Genomic DNA, 24994 nt, shown 5'->3' with positions numbered 1-24994 from the left:
CCTTACAAGCCAGTCCTTTTTATTTATATACATCATGGCTGTCCTCCAATCTTCATATTTCACTGATTGTTTCCATACATGCTTGTTGACCCATGACAAGTCTAAGATCAGTCTCTTCTTACCTGAAGATTGGATTGGCACTGACAAAGGATTAACAAATGTAGGCTTTATAACACACTGCACCACTTAACCTTTTTTGAGTAATTGAGACACAGCCTCTGATTCAAACTCTTCGTACAATCTAGCAGACTTGTTGTTGCCTAAAACTTTATTGGGTGGTGTTGAATAAAACGGAATTTTGTATCCATTTTCTTTTTTTTTCAGTGACGTAGTCTGAACTTCCGATTCGACCCCAAAAAGCAGTGTTTTGTTTTAGCCTATTCTTCACAATGATTTCTTCATGGCCCTGTTCATATTCAAAATAATCATTAGTCAGTAACACATGACCTACGTCATACTTAACTTGTGAGTCAGTTTCTTTATTAATGGGCAGATCCTCCTCCTCGTCCTGTAGTCTGAGCGGGTTGTTGTTCTCCGGACATCGGACATTGACGCTTGAAATGGCCAAATCCCCCACATGAGAAGCACGCTCCACTTGATGAGTTCCTCCGAAAGGGCTGATTGAACATGGAGAAGCTGTTGACTGCCTCTGGCTCTGCAGAAGAGACAGTAGCACTAATTCAAGTTCCTTATCAGCTTTCAACTTGGATATCTCTTTGGTCGTTTTCTCAAATTCTTCACGAAAACCAAGTAAACGATCTTCAACTGATTGCGCTATTTCGGCTTTAGATCTTTCCAAATGGCGAAGAATCTCGTCTAACTTCTCCGATATGGGCTTGTCAGCGTCCATGTTTAATATAGCCAGCCCAACTGCACCGCACCTGAGAATGAAGTTTCAACTTCCCACCTTTACTTATATACCCATTACGAAACCAGGTTACCTCCCTTTGTTGTGCTTTCCGACGTTAGGAGAAAATAATTTCGTTCTAATTCGTCCCTCAAACGAAAGAAATTATATTTATGTGCCCTTTTCGATGATCGCTGGAGGAGGGACTCCTCTTAAGACATTTGACTCTACCGTCCACAAATTGAGGTAAGGCCTTAGTTGAGCTGGTAGAGGGATATCCTTGAGTAGATCCTGAAGCCTGATGTAAGGATTCAGGAATTGTTGAATTGGGCGTAATTGTAATCGGCCTGTGCTGAGGTGAGTAACCCTAACAACACGTGCCATTTGGCGAAGTGTGTGTAGTTAATGAGGAGCAGGTGACAGGATCATAAAATCTTGTGCCATCTGTCCCTCGGAACTGATAGGAGATTCTGGTCTGTTTGGAACAGGCCTTCTATGAACTGGAGTCAAAAGGATGGTTAACTCTGACTTTGCCTTGTTGATTATCCATCCCAGTTGATACACTAGCCTTCTGGTGAAATCCCGATGGCGTACTAACGCTCTGCGTGTGTTGATGACACAGGAGACAGTCGTCTATGTACGACTCGAACCAAATGTTCCTCAGGTGTAGAAACACAGTTATATGGCTTCATTATTTGTGTAAATAGCCACAGGGCCACTAAAATGCCAATTGATAGTGAACCCCATTGAACTGGAATCTGAGGAACCGGTTGTAGGAGGGATGGATTGGTAGGCATTCCGCAGATCGAGACTGATCAAGGAATTGAATGCGTTGATGCTGGTTCTGAGTAGTCTCAACGTGGTCGGCCGGAAGTAGGGTGCACGCTTCAGATAATGTTCGTTGAATACAGAGAGATTCTGGATCATTCTCATCTTGTATGATTCCTTCTTGGGTACCAGGAAGATGTGGGAATAAAAACCTGTGTCTTGTTGGTAACCGTGATGTAGTACGTTTAGAACGTAATCATCCTTGAGGATGCTCCAGTTCTTCCAAAATCGATTCAATTCTTTGCCTACGGGGGTATCAACTATTTGGAACGACTGGAGGCGGGAGTTCCCTATTGTGACTGTCCAACATCTCTGTGTTTACCCCTGTTATCACCTCCCCTACTTTGGTATTTACCTTGAGGTTTCCCCTCTTCCACGCCACGCCACGCCACGCCAGACCAAGGTTAACTTTGCAGCCTGCGTTTAAACTCGAAGTCCCAAGCCCCTGTTCAACAGTTATTTCTGCCAACGCAGCTTTAAGGTGATTTCTCATATGGTCTATCTGACGCTGTTGAAAATCGAATATAGTTTTTAGATGATCTAACTGGTTAGGGTTATCCTGCTCTACTGCGTGTTGACGATGCTAGTGCTGATAAAGGTTTTAATACCCGTCAAATTTCTGTTTCAATAAATGCAACTTGGGTATCCTGAACATTAAGAGGAGTAGGCCTTGATGAGCCTGTCATTCTCTGTATATCCTCATCCAAACTGTGTGCCTGGTCTGCTGCCTCAAATGCATGTATAGGAAATTCATCCTTTCCTTAACTTGGGTGGCTTAAATGACGGCGTAAGTGTCAGCCTGGAGAAGTCCTCATCCAAAGATCTAATCATATCTGTCATCACAGGGTCGACCGGCATTGACTTAGGATGTGTCCATATTGTGTCTTTTTTGTCCACCCTCTTACCCGGGGGACATTGCGCAAGCATAAGTTTCGCAAATAAAGTCTTTTTGATGAAGGGGGCCCAGGGAGACTGCCGTAGAATTTAATTAATCCATCGGCAAACATATTGTAATGAGTTGAAAGTGTATTCAATAATTTGTATATACGCAAGCTAGTAGTATTTAAGAACACATAAATATGTTATACATACGTAGATGAGAATTGTAAACAATTTGACTACCATGGAAGGCGAACAATTGTAACACAATTCAAAATGGCTTTGAACAAACAGCACGTGGCGTGAAAAAAGACTTTTTACGCCTAATTATTGCATATAAAACTGCACAACATGGTGAGAGTCACCCGTTGCAGATCAATTTTAGAATTGTAGACAAAAACTGAAGGTCTAAAATAATCCAAAACGAGAGCTCTGCTGGTACACATCCATGCTCAGGTCATCAAGGTCACAGCACAGACGCGTTGGGCATCAAAAGTGGGACTACAAACAACAGTTTTATTTCTTCGCCCAGGATCATGGCCGTTACTTTGTCTTGTTTTTTGTCGTATGATAAGCAGTAGTATAGGTAATGGGGATTCTGGCTCACTTCCACTGGAGCCAGATTTATATACCTATACCACTACTACAGAGGGAATTTTTTATTCAAAAATGATGATGCGATTCAACGATAGTCATAAGACGTATTAAAAGAAACATCAATATTAAATAATAATGAATCAATTTTACTATAGCCCATGAGGATATTGGAAAAGTATAGGGGCAATACAAAAATTGGCCACTGCGGCTAAGGTATCTAAAGATGTGGCCAAGGATTGGTTAAAGAAACAAGCAATGTGGCAAATAAACTTACCGGCACCAGGTTATATACCGAGGAAGAAGTTTGATATTTCTACAACGAATGAAGTTCATCAGGCTGACCTCTTGTTTCTTCCCCATGATAAGGTAAGACGCAAAACGTATAAATACGCTTTAACCATAGTTGATGTGGCTAGTCGATACAAAGAGGCTGAGCCATTAACCTCGAAAGATTCAACAGAAGTAGCTAATGCACTGAGCCGCATATATAAACGTGGACCACTAAAATGGCCTAAACTATTTCAAGTAGATCCTGGTCGCGAGTTTATGGGATCAGTAACTAAACTGTTAACAAAGCACGATGTCGAAATCAGGCGCGGTGAAAAAGAGGCCCACCGTAGTCAAGCTATCGTTGAAAGATTTAACTGGACATTAGCGGAACGTTAGTTTGGCTATCAGTATGGGATTGAAACAATGAACACCTTTTTATAACCAGATATTATTATAATAGGATTAAATTGCGTACTTCAGTTTGGATTTGTTGACTGGTATTTCTGGTGTTGCATGATCGCGGTGATCAGCTCATAATGTTTTTGAGATGGGTGGAAAACATTGTGTCATTGGAAAACTTGAGTTTATTATAAACATTAGTAAATTTTGGGACCATGCTTTACCGCCCGCTATAACCGAGTTAGCGCTATTATTGACGGGCGCAATAGTGAGAGAACACTCACTGTATATGATGCTGAAAGCTCTGATATAAAACAGGACACCATGTGTACTGTACATTCGCTCGATTGGCACTAAACTTTATGAGAGCATTTCATTGGGCATTAAAATCGACACCGTAAGTAGGAATAATCCCTACTTTTTAATCATGAAATTATGACACGTGTGACACCTTGCTTAGCATTTCTATCGGTCAAAAGTCTGACAACTTAAACAAACCATCGGTCAAATAGAAATTTTATCGGCCTTTGACCGGTGACCGACGGCCATCTGAAACCCTGGAATATACAGCCTGAAATAATGAACTGTTGCGAAAGAATGAGGATTTCAAACCACATTATTACATAATAACTGCCAATGTTCAATTTTTCATATTTTTGCTATATTTTTGCTTTATTTTTGCTTTATTTTTGCTTTATTTTTGCTATATTTGCTCTATTTTTGTTTTATTTTTGCTTAGCAGTTGCTATTTTTGCTATATTTTTGCTCAGCAGTTGCTATTTTTACTATATTTTTTGCTATATTTTTGATATATTTGCTATATTTTTGCTATTTTTGATATATTTGCTCTATTTTTGCTCAGCAGTTGCTACATTTTCCAAGCAATTGCATAAGCAGTTGCATAAGCAGTTGATCGTTTTTTATAGGAATGGGTGCTGTCAGTCTGTCCTTCCATCCGTCCGTCACATTTTGTTTCCGGAGCAGATATTGAAAACCGTACTATATTTCTTCCCCAAACTTGTCACATAGATAGATCTAGTGGTGAACTGGTCCCTTTTGATAGTTTGGGATTTAAAAAAACCAACATTTCAAGTTTCCATGGCAACGACTTTGATTTAGACTGAAAATGGCAGTAGTCCTTGTTTCCGGAGCAGATCTTGAAAACCGTACTATATTTCTTCATCAAACTTGGCACATAATGTTGTCTCACAGTATTGTATACATTTCCTTTCTTGTTGGTAAGTTCTGCATTGCTTGAGTGTATGTTCCTCCAAAAGTGTCATGCACACAGTTGTTGCATTCACTGACTAACTTCATGCAGAAACACAACTCATTACAAATACAACAGTGTAACTGATCTTCAACCTACTCAACTGTATATACACTATTTATTCTTGTCAAACATACTCTGTACTTCACTTACTTGATAACGGTGTCAGATAAACTGCAGATGGAAAAACAACACCAGTATTAACTTTTTTTAGTGCTGCAATTAGGCCATTTACAAAAAGGCCCAGTGAACATAGGTCACAGGAGCTAATCCATTGCACACAACCCAACATGTCATATTGGCAGGGGATGTGAGTATTTCATGCTTGTTAATACGAGTTTACAGTGCTTCGTTTCCGCTAACAGTTTTCTGACTTTATCTCGTTCGAGCTTGGTATAAATAACATCATTTTCGCGTGGACATTCCTCAAATGAATCTCAGTCTTTGCAATGAAACAGGGCTACCCATTTGGTCTGCTCTCTGAGATCTTTCAGGACAGAGTCGTATTTTTGAGTAAGTACCCAAATGCTATGCTGAGTATACCGTCTGGAGAATGCTAAATATGAAAGCATATCTTTCTTTTGGGTAAGTTACTCGCACTGCAGTCGTCTATTATGAAAAGGGTAATTCTCCTTTGTATTTTTCATGACATACTCGTAAACAGTCTTGTAAACGATCACCCGGATCAACTCTGTGTACCCCGGGATCATTCCTTACCCAATCTCTCGATAGGTATCTTTTAATAACGCTTATAGTCGGACACAGTCGGAATGATAATATGGATGAAAACATCCCGATAATGACTGTGTAAAATATCTACAATAAAATCTGTTTTTCCACAACCCGTTTGCCCGCAGATGATTGCGCAGTGCGGTTCTTTAGGTAAAAGATTATTAACTCTTTCATCACTGGCTGCCCCAGAGTTATGTCCCTTGAAACCCTGCAGTCCCTGACACTGACAAGGCCTGTACACTGGCCTCCCTGGCAGTATTATTGGAAAATCACACTATCATTTTTGATGCACTTTTTCTACCAGAAACTTGCTTTTAATATACATTTATCATATACCATTGTAAAGAGGATTAAGTATACTTTAATATTCTTTGTTGTTATTGTCTCTAACCTTTGTTATTTTCTAATTACAGGTGTTTACAAGTGAAATAAAACTTGAAAACACTGAAAAAATGAAAACAGACAATGAATTTTGGCTCAAATTGTATTAAAAGTCACAAAAATAAATCACAGATACAAGGTAAACATAACACAGTGGTCTTGTCATCTTGGACGACACAGGTAATCCCAGGTGTTACAGGTAAATTCTCTTCATGCACATCTGTAAACAAATAAACAAGTTTACAACTCTTGGTACTGACTTTGTTTTCTATACTGATGTCACATATTACTTATGATACACTTACAGCCTCTTAGGTAAACTCGTTAACACAGGTAAAAACACAAATATTTGATTTATTTTGTTCTTTTTCAGGATTTGAAACAAAAATTAAGTTTTTAAGTTTTTAAATAGTAATTTATCACAATATCTGAACATTGAACCACAGCTACTATAAGAATGACATCACGGAGAAGATATCACAGATTGATCTGAAAGGAGGGAAAGATTGTAAAAGGATGGAAAGATCGTAAATTCAAGTTCTGCAAATATAGAAGTTGTGATAACATATTTACAATACACTGTTATTTACAATTGCATAATAAATTAAATCAGAACTTTATTACATCAATTAATAAATAAATAATCATTACAGTTACTAAAATTTAAATTAAGATGTAAAAAACAAGAAAACAAACATGAATATGGAAATAAATTTTATTCAAATTGAGCGAAATATAAGGGCATACGACAAACCGGCAAACTACAATTCGGATTGCGATCAGAAACTTAAATTTTAAAAAAAAGAAAGAGATACGTCATGCCACTCACCTTTGTTGTTGTTGTGATCGCTCGTTCACCTGTAGGCTGCATTCTCATTCGTCGCACTGATAATCTGTTCAAACACAGAATCATTGTAAAACAGTTGGAAAAAATCAATAGCACGATACTTCACTCACCGTGTCAATATATATGCTTGAGTCTGGTCGCCTCTTCAAAATCCCTCATGTCTCCACCGTTGTGGTCCCTCTGCCACTCCCATTCTTGAAAGTTGGCGGGGGTGGGGGGGGACACCTCGTCGAAACCGTCAAAATCTTCACGAAATTCCCTCTCCCCTTCACGTAAATTATTCAAATCAAACACATTATTATTCCCGATAGAGTCGTTGTTAGTCATCTGATCGCTATCCGAATCGTAGTTGGCCGCCATTACGCTAGATATACAATTCAAGCGAGAAAAATACCTGTCGCGAAAACAGGTGACATCCTCGATTTTCGCGCCAATCGAATGACGTGTCAATCACGTGTAGATCTCGTTTCCATATTTAGAACGAGATTACACACGAGAAAGGAAGTAGAAAGAGCGATTTTGTAAACACGGTTGCGCCGCCAGATTTATCGGGCAGCCGTGTGTGGGGCTTGGACCGTAGCCGCCCGGTCGGGGCGAAAGGGTTAATAGATTGCTTGCACGAATCGTCCATTCTGTATATTAAGTTGCGCGTCCATAATCACGTACAAATATATGTTTAATTTACCAGCTGATTCCTGGAGCTTTGTTCTCTGTATAGTAACACCCTCACTAGCATTTTCTATTCTCCGCCCACTGCCGTGTAGTTGAGCATCGTTTGTTGTTCACATGTCGAGCCATAGCGCATACTTTGTGGCAAGGAATTCAGCCATAGATAAATCTCCGAGAGACAGATCTTTCACGACAGAGTTAACTTCTGGGCTTCGTTTTATAGAATGCCTTGACAATATAGTTGATTAGGCACGCCCTCGATAGTCAATTCTACTTTTGTAATCTTGGGATTGTAGAACTTCTCGATATCTCTTGCAAATGCTTCTGAGGGGTCCTCGAATACGTTTAAATACCCTTCAACGATCTCGCTTGGACGTTGAGATTGATATTCCACGTCGTATCTCTTTTGTTCCTGGTGATCTTTCGGTGTCGAAGCACGGAATCGTACAAAATGGCTAAACTTCCGGAATACTGTTTACTAATTTGTCTGGCTAATTCAGGATCTGTTATCATATCATACTCCAGTGAGATATTTTCAATAGAATAGCTACTAGGATGTTCAGTAGCTTTGATTACTCTGCTGTTCGTATTCTAACCTATCGCCTAGGGATGCTTGATAGAAGGGCATGTGACTATCTAGTAATTCAAAGTCTAGCGGAATATAGAATCGGTTACCTAATGCATCAGCAACAGCCTTATCTCCTACGACTGTATTATTGCCACTATCAGCTCCTACACGCATTCTCAATGTGTTCTGATTACAAATACCTTGGTACTGTAAGTTTTCCCGTTCTATAGCCGTTCTCCAGAGATCCATGTAACAGAAATATACATCGCTGTCGTCAATACTCAAAACTTCATTACCGCTAATTTTAATCGCGATTTTCTTAACTATCGCACAACGTATGTTCTGAACGAGCTCTCTGCTAGCGTTGGTAGAATTCAAACTAATTGTAAATGATAGACAGGCAGATCCCAGAACTAACACATCGTGAGCGCCGCGATTAGGAAAGCGAACCAGAAGTGTTTGATTCTGATCGATGGTACTCGGGTTATTAGTTGTAGTTACAGACTGACGAATTGCTTTGACCCCTAATGGATCCCAAAGTCTACATTGTGGGTTTAACTTGCGTCCGTATTGTGAAGACATTGTTATATTGAAATTATGTAACCTTATTTTTAATATAAAAATGGATGATATTAATCTAGACAACATAACTGATTCTTGTACAATCGAAGAGGGTACTGATGAAACCAGCTTTACGAATCTTAACGATGAACTTTTGAAACCAGCCGTTAATGTCATCAACTTTGTTCGTAATGAATTAGGTTTTGTAGACTACTCACGGGAAAAACTTTCTGTGAAGACTACTAAGGTTCTTCGGACTGTGCATACTGAACTCTGAACCATAGATAATTTGGAAGAAAGCTCGAAGCTGGCCTTGGACGGACTTGGAGAAATCTTGGATACCTACTACGATAAATCCACGTTACAGGTACCACCATCCTTTGAGTACAATATAAGGGAATTACAAGGCCTTGACAAGGCAATGCAAACAATGCGGGGAGAACTCAATAATATAGCCAAGCTATCCGAACTCGACAAGCATACAGCCTATGAGAAACCAAAACTTGTACAGGTGATGAATTCAGTAGACGACGCGTTGCAGAAAGATTGCGTAACTTAGAAGACGAAAGATCGGCCCGCCTCGAAGCGGCTTCCAGTAATAGAAAGGCACTACGTTCACAAATCAGTCGAATTCGAGAAACTATTTGTCAAGTCCTCAACGATGATACTACATTGGCCGATAAAATTAAAACATTGTTCATAGAACAGGGGATAACCATTGCCAGTATTTTAACCGCATTTATTATATTGACTTTGACTCTCGCGTTAACCGGAGGTACAGGCGGTACAGGAGGTGGCACACCGCCTAGTGATAAAAATGGTGTAAAAGAGTGGATAAAAAAGCATTTAAAGCATTAGGAGAAGCACTGGGAAAGCTTGCTGGGAAAGCCGCGTCTGCACTTCCTGGAATAATAGGGAGTATTGTTTCCTGGCTCTTGAATTTATTTGCTAAGACCACCACTTGGCTTAGTCAAAACTTGTGGGCACTGATCGTAGCAATTGCAGGGCTGTTAAATGTATCCTTTAAGACTATTTATCCAAATCAGTTCATTATGAACTATTTATTAAAATCATGAGTAAACCAGCCGCGACTCCACCTACTATAAGTTCTGTTTTTTCATCAATTTTTTGCGGCAATATGTAGTGGCACTTGTGGTTTGACTATTCCCATTTCGCCTGTGTTTGTTTGCGTTATTAATTCGGTGTTGATATCTGAATTTATACCTGTTTTTTGTTGATCGGAAGCAATAACAATTTTATTATTATAACCGATCACTTGACCGGAGACATGTATAGTCCAAGCGCATAAACGTAGTCTACATTGGATTGAGCGTACTGTAAAACATCTTGATAACGTTCTATAGAAGATGGTATGTCAACTGGTGAATTAATAGCATCCTCTACTTTTGCGACGAACTGTTTTTGCGCATCAAGCGCCGTCCCAGAACCAATTCCCGTTCATGTTTGCGATTGTGCACCAAGAATTGCCCATACATAAGTTCTTATTGATTCATTAACTCTTACAACTCCTGGGTTAGTAAAATTATTTTCTGTTTTATCATTAAGAAATTCATTCCAAGCGTTTGCTGTATCCTTCAGTTGTACAAATTTTGTAACAATATAAGCTAAACACCCTTAAAACTCATAAGATCTCCTCTCCAATCATTACTTGAAAGTTCCCAGCCATGATTAAGATTATGCAATCTTACAAAAAGATTGTTTTTCTGTAACAACCTAAATGGATCAAATGGTTGATGAATTTTTTTAACTAAATCATCACTTTCTTGTTTAACAGTTTTTGTCCACTGTACTGAACACCTAGACCATGGTTAAGTCCTTTAATACGCCAATCTTTACTCGTAGAAATATTAAATTCCTGACAAATACGCTCATACGCGGACCTATTGTACGGATTATTTGAGGAATTCTATGCTCGATCCTGCGGTAATGGAGCACTAATTTCTTTAAGTATACGTCTAATCTGATAGTACACGTGAAATGATAAAACAGACTTATTTAGTTCAAATCCTTGGGCATAAAGAGATACACCACATCCTGTTGTGGCACACCATATGGCAAAGTTTAACTGGTTCTGCCAAAATTGCATCGGATTTTGAAACCAATCGTGAACCGTTTTATCGCTAGTTGTCGTGACACTATATTTTTCAAAGATATCAGGGAATTCAACAACAAAAATTAGCACCAGAGGCCCTTGCTAAAATCAACTGATTAGTAATGTAAGTTGATTTCATATTTAAGTTATGATATAGTATCATTGTATATTTAATATGTATGTTACACTCCCGGGAATAACAAATGGTCAGTCTATTCAACTGCTTCATACTATCAATAACCTGGGATGGTCAACTTGAAGTTGCCCTATGCGACGTAACGTATTACCCGCGGTTGACCAATATAAATGATGCGAGAAATAATAATTGGTATTTAATAGGTGAATTTGGTATTGATCGCACTAACATTATTATACCTAATGGGTATTACAGCGTTTGTTCACACAATGATGAAATTTTTAAGCCTTTGGGAATCAGTCTCACACAAAATGAGTCGAATGGGATGCTGAAATTAAGCGATGGAGAAGAGAATTTACTTCTTGTCGAGATCTTAGCAGAAACACTTGGATTTGATGGTAGAAAGGGAAATATACCACCCAACGATATAGTGCATAGAATTAAATTACCCGATTTAGTTCCCCATAAAGAGTTGTGCATCCAACTTGATCAGATCAGTACGACGAATGATATTCAACTAGAAAGTCCTTCAAATCTGTTGAGAGCAATTCAAGTCAAAGATGAAAAATAAAATAGCGGTAGAACGGAATCTTTTTCATCATTACAATATAAAAAATTAAAGCGGGGCATTATTTCAGACCTCAAAATTTCTGTATTAGATTTAAAACATCAACCTGTACATATAGGATACTTGAGTGTAACACTCCATATTATAAATAATGGTTGATTTCATATTTAAGTTACGATATTGTATCTTTGTATATTTAACATGTATGTTACACTCCCGGGAATAACAAATGGCCAGTTTATTCAACTGCTTCATACTATCGATAACTCAGCTCGTCAACTTGAAGTTGCCCTATGCGATGTAACATATTACCCACGGTGGACCAATATAAGTACTGCAAGAGAATAATAATGAGATAATACTAATTGATAATGACAATAGAAAAAACACTCCCATTATTATACCTGACTGGTATTACAGCGTATGCTCACTCAATGATGACATTTTTTTAAGCCTTTGGGAGTTATTATCACACAAAATGACTTGAACGGGATGCTGAATTTTAACGCTGGAGAAAAGGAAGTAGTTATTAGATGGAGCTTAGCATATACACTTGGACTTGTTAACTACATAGGAGGAAGAGTAATATTAATACCAACCAACAAAACATCGCATGGAATTAAATTACCCGATTTAGTTCCCTATAAAGAGTTGTGCATCCATCTTAATCAGATCAGTACAACGGATAATATTCAACTCGAAAGTCCTTCAACTCTGCTGAGAGCTATTCCAGTCAAAGATGAAAAATGTAATAGCGGTAGAACGGAATCTTTCTCATCATTACAGTATAACAAATTAAAGCGTGGTATTATTTCAGATCTCAAAATTTCTGTATTAGATGTAAAACATCAACCTGTACATATAGGATACTTGAGTGTAACACTCCATATTATAAATAATGGTTGATTCATTAGGTCCTGGAACGCATAACCTTAGACAATGTAATACAATTGCGGTTTCCGATCTCGGAGACACAGAAGGATTCGGTAAACCCGGTATCGATGGCAAGTTATACGCTTTACAGTTGCAAGATAATGTATACAAGCGGAAAGAAGTTGCATTCACAGTTAATCTAAGAGACTTAAGCGATGTCGACGTTAGTAGACTCAATAAAAACACTTCATACAATCTTACTCGCAACGATGATAATAAATGGACTATGATCGAAGCAAAAATCGAGTGGCTACTTAATATCGTCATTACCCCATCGTATGTGATGATGGGTAAGGCACATAATTTAGCTAAGATAATAAATAGTGGGATCGTACTCGGGGCTTAACGAAAAAAAACTAAAAAAAGTGTGTAAGTCTCACCCCAGCCAGAAAACCCAGGTCATATGTTATTGAGTCGTCCGGCATCAAAAAATGTTAGTTTAAGTTTGGTTACTGAATTCAATGATATAAAACAGAACTTGAATGCCATACCTGCCATTCTACAATTATTGAAGTCTTGTTTGGAGATGCACTGGTAGATGCCTTCGAAATATTACCAGGTCTATCAATTAAATGGATTAAAAAACACCAACGTCAACATTGCAGTATTATTTATAAGGGAGCATCACCCGTTGCAACCCTTGAGGGGACCCAAATTATTAAAGGTGATAGCATTTCTCTTACTAAGATATTTATGCCGTATAATATACATTTAATAAGGCTGATGTATACTCTCAAAACAATAAAGCAAGACCAATTAAAGACTATTATATGATATAATAATATACACTATGGGTTTATATCCGATGAAGCACCTGAAAAGATGGATACTGTTGATGGATTTCGATTACATCAAATAAGCGACATAAAACATCAAATAGAGAAGGAGAGGGAGTTGAGACTTGGATTGTATAAAAATTACCACAGAGCCGTGAATACTCTCGACGGAGTTGACACCGCGCTTGTAACAGCTGGCATGGGACTCGGTGTAGCCGGTGTTGGTTTATTGCGGGGGACATAGTATTCACGACCGTCCGTCCGTACGTATCTCAAGAACTAAACACTGGATTGTCTTCATATTTGGAACTATGGTGTATATACAGACTCCGCAGACACCAGTCGGTTTTGGTGACCTTGACCCCAGTCGGTTTTGGTGACCTTGACCCCATTTTCAAGGTCACAGCAGGCAAATCTGCTTTTGGATTTGGAAAACCGTGTTGCCGCAATATCTCAAGAACTAATCGCTGGATTGTCTTCATATTTGGTACTATGGTGTATATATACAGGCAGGGGACATTTCCTCACTTTGTGACAAATACTTGTTATCAACTATAATCGCCGTGCCTATCATACTTGGTTTGGAAATAGCCGCCGGAGTCTTAGGACTGGCAGGAATAGCGATAAAATTCATTTCTCTTAAGTTGCAAAAGAAAGCATTAAAACATGATAATATATAATTGCTGTGCCTATCGTACTTGGTATGGAAATAGGTGCCGGAGCCTCAGGACTGGCAAGAATAACGATAAAATTCATTTCTCGTAAGTTGCAAAAGAAAGCATTAAAACATGATAATATTCGAATACTCACCGAAGCAAAGTTGAACAGCATTGAGGACCATATTTCAACAGCAATGGCTGATTGTAAGATATCTGAGGAGGAGTTTCATTTAGTGCTGTCAGAACTCACCAAATACAACGTAATGAAGCAGGAGATTTGAACAAATTCTAGTAAGACCAGTGGTATTAGCGAAGACGAGGAAAAAAAGTTCATAGAACAGGGGAGACAACAAGCGCGTCAATTATTCCATGCCAAAACAAAGAACTTGTTGGAGATGAAAAAAATAGATTGATTCCTATCGTTGGATCACATTTAAACGAATGTTTACATAAGTATATAATAATGGAGAATTACAAACACAAAGGAAGAACTCGAAAAAGCTATCAAAGCACTTATGGGACAAAATTATCAAATGGAGAGAATTACCACAAGGTATATATTATATCAGTGATGTCAAACCAACCAAAGACGGTCATCAATTGTTTCTTTCCAATTACCAAGAAGAGTATCTAGTTTGGTCTCCTGGTAAAATGAACGAAGAATTTAGTAAAAATGTTGAATATCACTTTGTTAAAAATAATGGTATACGTATTAGTAAAAATAATAGAGAATATTTTCATTTCAATTTCCCTCTATGGTATCAATGATTGGCTCCAGGTAGTGGTGAGCTGGAGCCAATTTGACTTAATCTTATGATGATCCTTGAATCGCATCATCATTTTGACATAAAAAATTCCATCTGTAGTGGTGGTATAGGTATATAAATCTGACTCCAGTGGAAGTGATCCAGAATCCCCATTACCTATACTACTTAAGCAGTGAATGCATTAAGGAGTAATGCAGGATAAAGAAAAAATATACCGAATAGCTGCGAATGTGAAAATTATAATGCCTACATATAATATGCAATTTAATGGGTCTTACCTCTTGAAGTGCGTTCAGTCTGTGTTGCAAATCATAGTCGTCTTTATTGAGCTTGTTCAGTATCGCATAACACTGGAGGCAAATTATCCACGACAGTCCATCATCAGCATGTGGATTGTAGCATAAAACTTGAACAAGTTGATTACCAAATTGAATCGACTTTGAAAATATATGTAGACAGCCAGTTGAGGGTACACTTGCTTGGCATATTCTCCAATCGAGTGAAATCTGCATGGCAGTCGCCATGTCTTTTCACGAACTGGATGTTGATTTCGTTTGTGAGTTTTGATTGGACTATGCAAAGACTTGTTTGTCCAGCCAACCTCCATAATCGCAGCCTAGTTCGGCAAGGTGGAAATTGGACTTTTTTATGAAGTCAGTTAACACCTTTGCCGCGGGAAGATGGAAAAAAGAGGCATACCCCACCTTCTGCAAGCCCCCTCTGGATGGGCCATTGGATCAAATTTATGAAGTCCATTCGATTGTTGTACTTGATAAGACGAGATAATACCTGAAAACAAATACAAATGTAGTCAAATTTACATTTGTGAGGTGAAACAAGGATTATTAATGTTAATTGTGGTTGTTCATGTTCCATCTTTGAGAAATGTTTGTATTTATCTATTCAGAACTTGCCTAATGAAGGCATGTCAAGAGGGCTCTATCAACATGGTCAGGATTCTGTTAGAGTTTGGTGCAGAAACAACTCACAAAGACAGTAAAGGTCAGTATAATTAAAATTCTGTTGTTCTTCATATTATGTGAGGAAACAACTCATTCATTTGGGTCGAAGAAAACATAAATACAAAACATGTGAATTTTGTATTTCTCTTTAAAAAAACGAGCACAGCATGCTGAATTCCTTTCAAATAGAATGTATATTAAGGAATTAGACTAATTTCTCTTATTCAAATTAGCCACAAATAAGCCAGACTCCATAGTTTTTACTGAATGAAGTTTCAGGCTGTATCATTAGCTTACCTGACTGAGAGACACATCAGCTTCTGCCATGGCTCGGATTTCTGGACCAAAGCTTGATGCTGGAACTTCACTTTGTTCTGACCAAAGATGAAATCCCAATGTTTTGATCACCCGACTTGAAGTCATGTGAGCTTATACCTTGATGCGTTGTCCATCATTAACTTTTGAATTTCCAACATTTTCTCGGAAAACTATTACATCTATGGAACTGAAACTTATTATAAATGCTACCAACTATGTGGTGCTCACAGAAATGTGATTTTAAACATGGCCACCAAAGCAGATATATTGAAAATGTCATTTTGGGCGTAAAACTCTTTTCTGCATGTATTATTATTGAAATTGCAAGCGTTTTTTTAAAAAACATATCTTTTGTTTCTAATGTTTCTGCATTGTTGAAAATTCTTCTGTGATAGTTTGCTTATGTTATCTCAGCAATAGTGTCATTAACATTGTGTTCACAATACTCTGATATGATTTAAACATAATTATGTAGATGGGCATCACATCTAACACCTTTTGATACAGGAGGTGAGGTAAAATGTGGTTTAATGTTGCGTCCAAGATTATTGCACTTATATAGCGACGTGCATGCACGTGTGTGTGTTTACAGACGTTACAGATGTTACAGGACTGTGTACGTTGAAAACCTTCATCACACCTTGGACTGTGCTTGACTTACCCTGGTGTGTTTGGACCCATTTGGTCATTTTTCTCTCAATCATCAGCGTATAACTGTGGATTACATTCATGGGACTCTCTATTCTTCTTCTACTTGTGTTTGAACATGTGTTCTTCCTACTTATTTTTGTCCATTCCATGTATAGATTTTAATCTTCTCCAATTACATCCTTTGGGGGCTCTTGGTTGCACACAACCTCATTTGGGCTTCACAAGTCATTCCATGCCCTGCATATTGCATAGGAATGGCTTGTGGCCCCCAAAGTACCTTTCTTCCAAATTTACAGTCCAGGGCCGGCACGGTCTCAGGACTTGTTCATTACCCGCAGGGTAACTAGCATTCATTCAATCAGGTCAGCACGACCCTTACCTCTTCATTCATACCCGCATCCGCATCCGCATCCGCATCATGTAGCATCCGAGTAGCCCCTAATATATTGCCAATGTTATTAATAAATATTTTCATGAATCCTATTGTTTTGTTGTTACTGCACAAAATGTAAATTCTATATTTTTGTTTGTGCAGTGATAACATATATTTTCTACATTTCCCATGTTCCTAGCTTCACGACGTCCCCTGCATGTCCTGCCATAAATATATTTGCTCAATATCCACTTATGTATACATATCATTTATTCTCCATAGTGATTCCCAGCTTACTGCCAACTCCCCTCAAGTAAACAATACTCTGTATCATGTTACATTTAAGCTATCCCACAATGCACCATTTTATCCTCTGCTCAGAACTACGGACATGACGTCACAATGTTTTCTTATATTAACCCCAACAGCCTCGATATCGTTTACCTATTTCTGTCATGTTTATAGCAGCTGCAGCGATACCCTCCGTCCATCCCCTGTCTCCACCGTTGGGCTATTCGGTTTCATATATTTCTTCACAAGTCATGTTTTTCATTCATACCCACAGGATATGTCCTTTTACGTAGCACCGACGGGCTGGGCTTCACAAGTCATTCCATGCCCTGCATATTGTATAGGAATGGCTTGTGGCCCCCGAAGTACCTTTCTTCCAAATTTACAGTCCAGGGCCGGAACGGTCTCAGGACTTGTTCATTATCCGCAGGGTAACTAGCATTCATTCAATCAGGTTGGCACGACCCTTACCTCTTCATTCATACACGCAGGGTTTTTCATTCATACCTGCAGGGTATGTCTTTTTATGTAGCATCGGTAACCGAGTAGCCCCTAATATAGCCTCAAACACTATGTAGAAAAGCTTTTTAAAATTCTTAAAGTAAAACAATACTTATACACATATTTCTTTCTTTCACAAGAAGTGATAGAATATTTTAGCGATAAATTATGGTTGTTCAGCTTACAGATTTTAATAATTAGACATAACCTACATTTATTTTAAATTACATACAATTTTTTACTGAATAGAACACTTTAAACATGCTGTATTATTTCAATACAACACCAAATAGAGATTTCAACTGTCTTCTTTGCTGACCTGAGCAGTTCTGCCAGTTCATGTGCTGAGAGAGTATGCAGGGTGATCAAAGCATGCAGTTTAACAATAGGTGTTAGCTGCCCAATCAGCATTTAAAACTGCTGGCCATGGGGGCAATAAGTAGGTTATACAGCACAGATACACTGTGTTATAGCTGACTGATAACACAAGATCTAACTAACAACTAATTATATATGATAAAAATATGTAAAAACCTGAAATGAAATTAGAACAAATATATACAAAAAAACTACACCGGACACATCTCTGAAAGGCACCCAGTGATAGCAGAACAAAATAGATTTATGGCAAAGGTCAGATGTTAAGTGCGTTGCTTTGTGTTGTCCATCTCTCCACGTGCTGTTTTCCCTGCCAACATGTCCTGTGAGGCTCCTGCCTGGGTTATCACTTAAAAGAATGAAGTTTAATTGAAAATTTATTATTAAACAAAAATAAAGGCCAAACCCCAAAATCTATATCAAAAACCTATATACTAATTCCCTTTCCCTGCCTTCTTAAAACTTTGCAATCAAACTCTTGAACTTTATATTGTTTCCATGCCTCTAACTTACATGGACAGGACCTCAACTGTTCTGAAGTTTTGTTTGAAAACAATAGCTGATAACCCTGAGCCTACTCGGCTCTGCTCACCTTATAACGTGAGACATTTTCTGCTCCAATGACCACACTACAGGTGTAGGCTAATAACGTGACTGGACATTTATCTTGTTTATAAACAAACACACTGATTCTGAAATAAGAACAGAGGGCCTATTGATGCGTTTTACCTATTGTTTTACATAATTATTTTGATATACTACCACAAATGCGACAGTGATGTGCATGACAATAGTTTTTCACGTTTTAGCATATTGGCCTCCAGGAACTCAAGGTTTGAGAATGATTGATTTCATATGACCAAGGCATATTTACATCGTAAATTGGCTTTGATAAACACTGGCTTCTAATCTTAGCAAGTTGGCAATTAGCTTTTTCTACTTTATCCATAAGAAAAAACACTTTCTTTCTCTTGAGAATTACATCTCGCATGTGATGTCACACTCAGAAATTATTTCATGCATGATTTAAGAACACACAGAACCACGATTCTCTGTGCGGAGTTGCGTCCCTATGATTGTGGGTTCAAATCCCGGTTCGCCCTGATTATGTTTCTAGGTTTGTCAGCACCATACCTGTGCTCGTGGGTTTCACCGAAGTGGTAAAAGTCCGAGACCTGCATCACTTCGGGCTTTCCTCCCACATTAAGCTGACACGCCGTGATATAACTGGAATACTGTTAAAAGCGGCGTTAAACCCAACTCACTTACTAGTGTGCCAAGTTTTATGCATATAAGTCCTAGCACACTGTTTTAGAGTGTAAAGATTCAACAGTGTAAACACACATTTAGGAAACCTGTTGGCCATCTTGGAATTGGCGGCCCTCTTGAATTTGTACAGATTTCTTAATAGTCGAAAACGTTCTGTAGTTGGGAATATCTTTTTAGAAACATAATATGGCTATTTCACAACTACACATAGTTGTTTTTTTATCAAAACATTGAACCTCATCAGAAATATGGAAGATTAATTTGATAATTGGTGGTATTGGATTATGTAAATTAGACATATTTCCCAAACTAGGATTGCTTGGGACTTTTAGTATGTTGTTTTCAGGAACTTGTAGAAAAATACATTTTGGTGAAATAAATTTTGTTGCAATTTGTTCCAAGTTTAGTGAAAAAATGGCCTAGAATGCCTGGACTACAGGTAGGTTTTTCAATATCTCGAAACTTGTTATGTGAAGACCAGGTGCTGTGCCTTTTCTATGTTGTATTGCATCATCAACTCTTGACAGTAAATGGTATATTGTATACCAGAAGCTTGCTTTGCGGCTGTTTTGATATCTTAAGCATAAGCATTTTTTCCTGTACAATTCCCTACCCAGAGAAGGCTTTTGTAGCTGACACGTGGACCATGTGACAGGAAACAGACACAACCAATGACCATGCTCCTTACATCTCAGCCCTCTCAAACATGGCTGCCGCCTAGCCGAGCATGCACACAGCGTGACATCCTCACCTCTACGCCTGAATGAGTGTAAGCTTCCACAATAAATGACTACAGAGGTTGATTCTACATCATGCAGTTGCCCATCCAAATCCCTGTAAACTAACCCACCCTCTATTTATCTAATTATATAAATTTACCCCCAGATCCTGAGTAGGCCACACAAGAAACAAAACAAAAGAACTGTTCAGTTAGCTTTTTCTTGAATTTCTAAGCTTCCAGTTTTAAATAAGAGTTATCTAATCTACATTTAGACTTCCTCAAAACATTTCAAAACACAGTAGACTTATCTTTGAATAAGACAACAATAGGATTAAGGATAGGTTCATGATGCATCAATATGTTTCTGGTGGGGAAGCTTTTGGACAGTTTAAACTTCCCTAGGATAAAAGTAATTGTTCTGTTTCACAAAGCAATAATTATGTTGTTACTGTGGCTTGAGTTTTCATTTTGGACAACCAGGGCCAGCTATATACCTGGCAGTGTTCAGGGAGTGTTCGACGGATCCTCAAATCCGACCTCCAAACACACAGGTTTCGGAGTCCATACCACACAACCAACTAAAACCACACAATCCTTCCGACTCCCAAACAACCAATCAATATTCACGGCAGAACTAATGGGCATGGCCTCAGCCCTCCATAATCAAGAATCCAAAAAACACAAAAAAATCCTAATACTTACCGACTCCCTAAGTGGACTGCAAGCCCTCCAAAACAAAAATACCAAAAACCGACCTAAATTAATAAATCAAATACTTAAAAGCTCCAACGACCTAACTAAGGCAGGCAAACAAATAACCTTCTTGTGGATACCCGCCCACTTGGAATATACGGTAATGAAAACGCCGATAAAGCAGCTAAACTATCCCTCAAAATCCGAGAAATAAGCTTAAACTTACCCATCTCAAAATCAGAAATTAAAAGTGTAAACAAGCAAAAAATCACAAAAAAATGGCATAACCTATATCTAAACTCAAATAGCCAAATCAAAAAAGTGCTCAGCAAACCACTAACCAAACCAAAAATTCTCCATCCATCCAAAAAAATCGACAGAGTAATCACTAAACTCCAAACAGGACACACCAACCTAAATAACCACCTAAAAAAATTTAAAAAACACACTACAGGTAACTGCCCACACTGCAAACAACTAGAAACCCCAGAACACGCACTCATCCACTGCACACACTACCTAACACATCGAACCGCATTACAAACCACCCTCAATCTAAACAAGGCTCTCACTCTAGAAGAAATACTAAACCCACAAAATAAACTAGAAAACTTCAAGGCCTTAGGCGTATTCTTAATAAAAACGGAACTAATAAAACGCATCTAAAAACACAATAACCTACCAAATCCAAATCACATAAACAAACAAACATCCACCATACCCAGCTCCCTTAGTTCTCCTCCCCAATCCCATCGGCATCTATTCCAAATCTCAAAATTCCCAAATTCTATATAAGCAACCCCTAAAACCCCCCTCTTGGGTTGCACAGACCACCTTCGCCCCTTTCGGAAACACATTAAATGGCCTGGCCGGGCCCGTGTGCGAAATACGCATCAGTCGGAAAGCGCACGTTAAATCTCCAAAGTAAGTAAGTAAGTAAGTAAGTAAGGGAGTCAGACCATCACAGTGATGTCATTCAAAATGAAGCACAAATCTGAGAAGAATTCTGATGTATTTACGTATATTTTAAATAGAAAGTGTCTTATAACTGTTGTAGGTTGGACAGCTGATGACTGTGCAGTCATACAAGGTCACCATGCCTGTTCCCAGCTGATATCTGACCACAATCTCAGACAAAACATGGCAAACAGAACTCCTTCAAGCACCCCAAGATCCTCTCTACCTCCTAGTTTAGCAGCCACACCAAGGGACAAAAGCCTTGAGCTTGGGGTACCAGCCATGGATGCTACAGGTTTGTTAGCTATTACACAACATTTAGAAATATTGCGAAACTATCTTGTGTTGTATTAGCTCAAATGGTAATAAATTTCTTGTTCTAAAAAGGATAAATTTGAAGTGACTTTCCATTACTGTATTTGTTTTGTATGTCTCAATATGTAAACAATATATTCAATATTATTGGTGCGATTTTCTCGAATGATAACCTGAAAATAGCAGTCCCATTGTCATATGTTTTGCTCCTGTGCACCGGTGATTCAGTAAATATAAAACATCAATGCCAGAGAAGAACCAGTTTTGATTTTTGTCTGAAACATATTCCATTGGGTGTGAAAGGCAAAATAGCAAAAGAGATTGAGGCTGTAGTGACACAGTGTTCTTTATGTCAAGTGGACAGACTAAAAATAAATGAACTTCGGGTGTAAAATTATAACACTTTTGCAATATGTCAAAGATAGGTGATTGTGAACAATTCAGTGAAGGCATCAGGCCTTGCTGGATTTCCAGCACTGGATCCAATTTATCTACTCTGACACCCAAAAAAAGATGCCTTCGGGTATCTCAATGTTGTCTGCTCCGGCGTGTCGATGATGGCTGCATCTTCAGGGTTATCCTGTGCTGACCACTGTGCAGGACCAGTTACCTGGTTTCCCGCTCATGTATGTGCAGCCTTCATGCTGTCAATGTGTCAGCTATAGATGACACGTTTGTATCCAGCACCTGTGGCTATATATCAGCTGACAGCACCTACACCTCCGTCAACTTACGTTCCGCCAGTGCCTCCATCAACTCCAGCACCTCCATCAACTCCAGCGTCTGCGACTCATCCAGTGCCTGTGATCCTGCGACATCTGCCGTGCAGCTGACTTCTGTGGTATTATCTACACCCTCTATGTTGACAGCTACGCCCTTATTAGGTTTGGATGCACCAGCCTCTACTTTGGTTTCCTTTCATGAATCAGCGTCACCAGTGTCTCTTCTCGATGTAAGCGCCGCTCTCCTGTGCGTCTTTAGGTTACATGGCTGAAGGTTTTGACTCTTCTGATGAATGGGACACTCATCTCAGCTTGGCCCAGATGTCGGATTGGATGTCGGACCGTCTGATTGTGGAAGTACCATCCCCGGTCTCAGTGTTGACAATTGGGCCACAATTTGGTCCCACCCTACATCTATACCACCTGATCCCTAGCTTAGGGACATTGTCAGGGAATTTCTCCAGATTAACCCTCTTCCTGGCCTTCAAGGCGACATGGTCCTACTCACACTTTTGAAGTTGCTGACCAGGCGCACACCTTTGACGAGGACCTCCAGAGGATGTGCCGGCTCGTCCAAGCCAACTACAATTAAGACCCCAGATACTTGACTCACCAAGATTTGGCGCACACTTAAACCCTTGTCGTTTCTTTTTGTGGCCGAGGAAGAGGTCAGGGCTCTGATCAGTCCTGCCATCGCAAATCCCAAGACCTGAGCGGGGATAAGAGGGGAAAGCAATGAACCATCGGACATTCAAGACTAGGGGTAGGCTGGCTTCCAATCATGATTGTCAGATGGTGCCAATCGTCGACATACCTGTAGATGGGAGGCTGGGCCTCTTCTTGCAGAGATGGATCAGTTTGAGGCCTGCACAACCAAGGGACAACTCTCACTTCCTGCTTCGTTTCGTTTCCGGTTCTTTCATCTGGTGGATCATCTTTGTCTATTTTAGTCCAACGCATCCCCGGACCCCCGGAACATTTTGGTGGATGCTTTGTCCAGGCCAGACATGGTACCTCCCAAGGAGTGGAAACCTCGTCCAGATGCGTTTCAACTGGTGCATCAGCAGTTCGTTCAGGCCAACATCGACCTCTTCGCCACGCGTCAAAACTCCCAGCTGAGGAGGTATATCTCTCCGATCCCGGATCAGCAGGCTTGGGTGGCAGACGCATTCAGCATCCCACTGGAAGTACACTTTGCCACATCCTGTACTTCCAGAGTGATACAAAAAGCCTCATTCTGATTTTGGTCGCACTTTGGTGGCCAGCAAAGAGGTGGTTCGTAGACCTCAGAAGTCTTGCAGAAAACACCTGTTTCATCTCAAGAGAGCCCGAGGCACGAAAGGCTATTGATACCAGGCAGCTAAGGCCATTGCGTTGGCACACCATCCCTCTACCTGAGTCTTATATGATGAAAAGTGGCAGTCTTTCGAAACTTTCTGTTAAAAGAAGAATCAGGATCTCACTGCAGTGTCGTCTCAGTACCTCCTATGTTTGCGTACCAAATGACACCTGAAGGGCAGCACCATTACAACATACTTAATTGCCCATTATTCAGTGTTCCAGAGGATCGTAAGATGACCAAAGCTTGAGGATCAGAAGGCCAAATGTTGACACCCCTGCTTAGGATTTGAATTTGGTACTTCAGGGGTTGCGTGGGTCTCTGTTCAAATCTCTCCAAGCAACATCCTTTTTTCATCTCACCAGCAGCAAGGGTTAGCGAGTTACATGCACTCTATGACCTGTGTACACTTTGAGCGTGGTACGCACTGAGCAGTTCACCTTAGGCTGTGTTGCGATTTTATAGCTAAGAACCAGATATCGAGACAGCCTGACCCATCCTTCACCAATCCAGCTATCTCCAGGATGATGGGTGTTCAAGAGGAAGAACTCCTGTGCCCTGTGTGTGCACTAAAAAATTTCTTTCGCCGTTCCAAGAGTCTGCGCGGCGCTTGGAAATGTTGTTTATTCCTGTCTCCCAGACATCTTCGACTGAAGTCAGATGTAACACCATAATTCTTGTGAATCCTCTACCTCTTTTAAATC

General features: G+C 39.3%; 1 protein-coding gene across 4 annotated transcripts in view; it reads left to right on the top strand.

Annotated features, from left to right (window-relative positions):
• Positions 1–24994, top strand: part of LOC139445782 (ankyrin repeat domain-containing protein 26-like) — a 758925-nt gene that overhangs the window by 111879 nt on the left and 622052 nt on the right. For all 4 annotated transcript variants that reach the window (XM_071226998.1, XM_071227000.1, XM_071226999.1 and 1 more), the window contains exons 5-6: positions 15708–15802; positions 22015–22209. In XM_071226998.1, the coding sequence (XP_071083099.1) occupies positions 15708–15802; positions 22015–22209 (290 nt within the window). The remainder of the gene's footprint in view (positions 1–15707; positions 15803–22014; positions 22210–24994) is intronic.

This window comes from Haliotis cracherodii, unplaced genomic scaffold (genome assembly GCF_022045235.1).
Source record: "Haliotis cracherodii isolate W230 unplaced genomic scaffold, xgHalCrac1.p SCAF_6, whole genome shotgun sequence".
Classification (NCBI taxonomy): domain Eukaryota; kingdom Metazoa; phylum Mollusca; class Gastropoda; order Lepetellida; family Haliotidae; genus Haliotis; species Haliotis cracherodii.
This window is presented reverse-complemented; position numbering and strand designations above follow the sequence as displayed.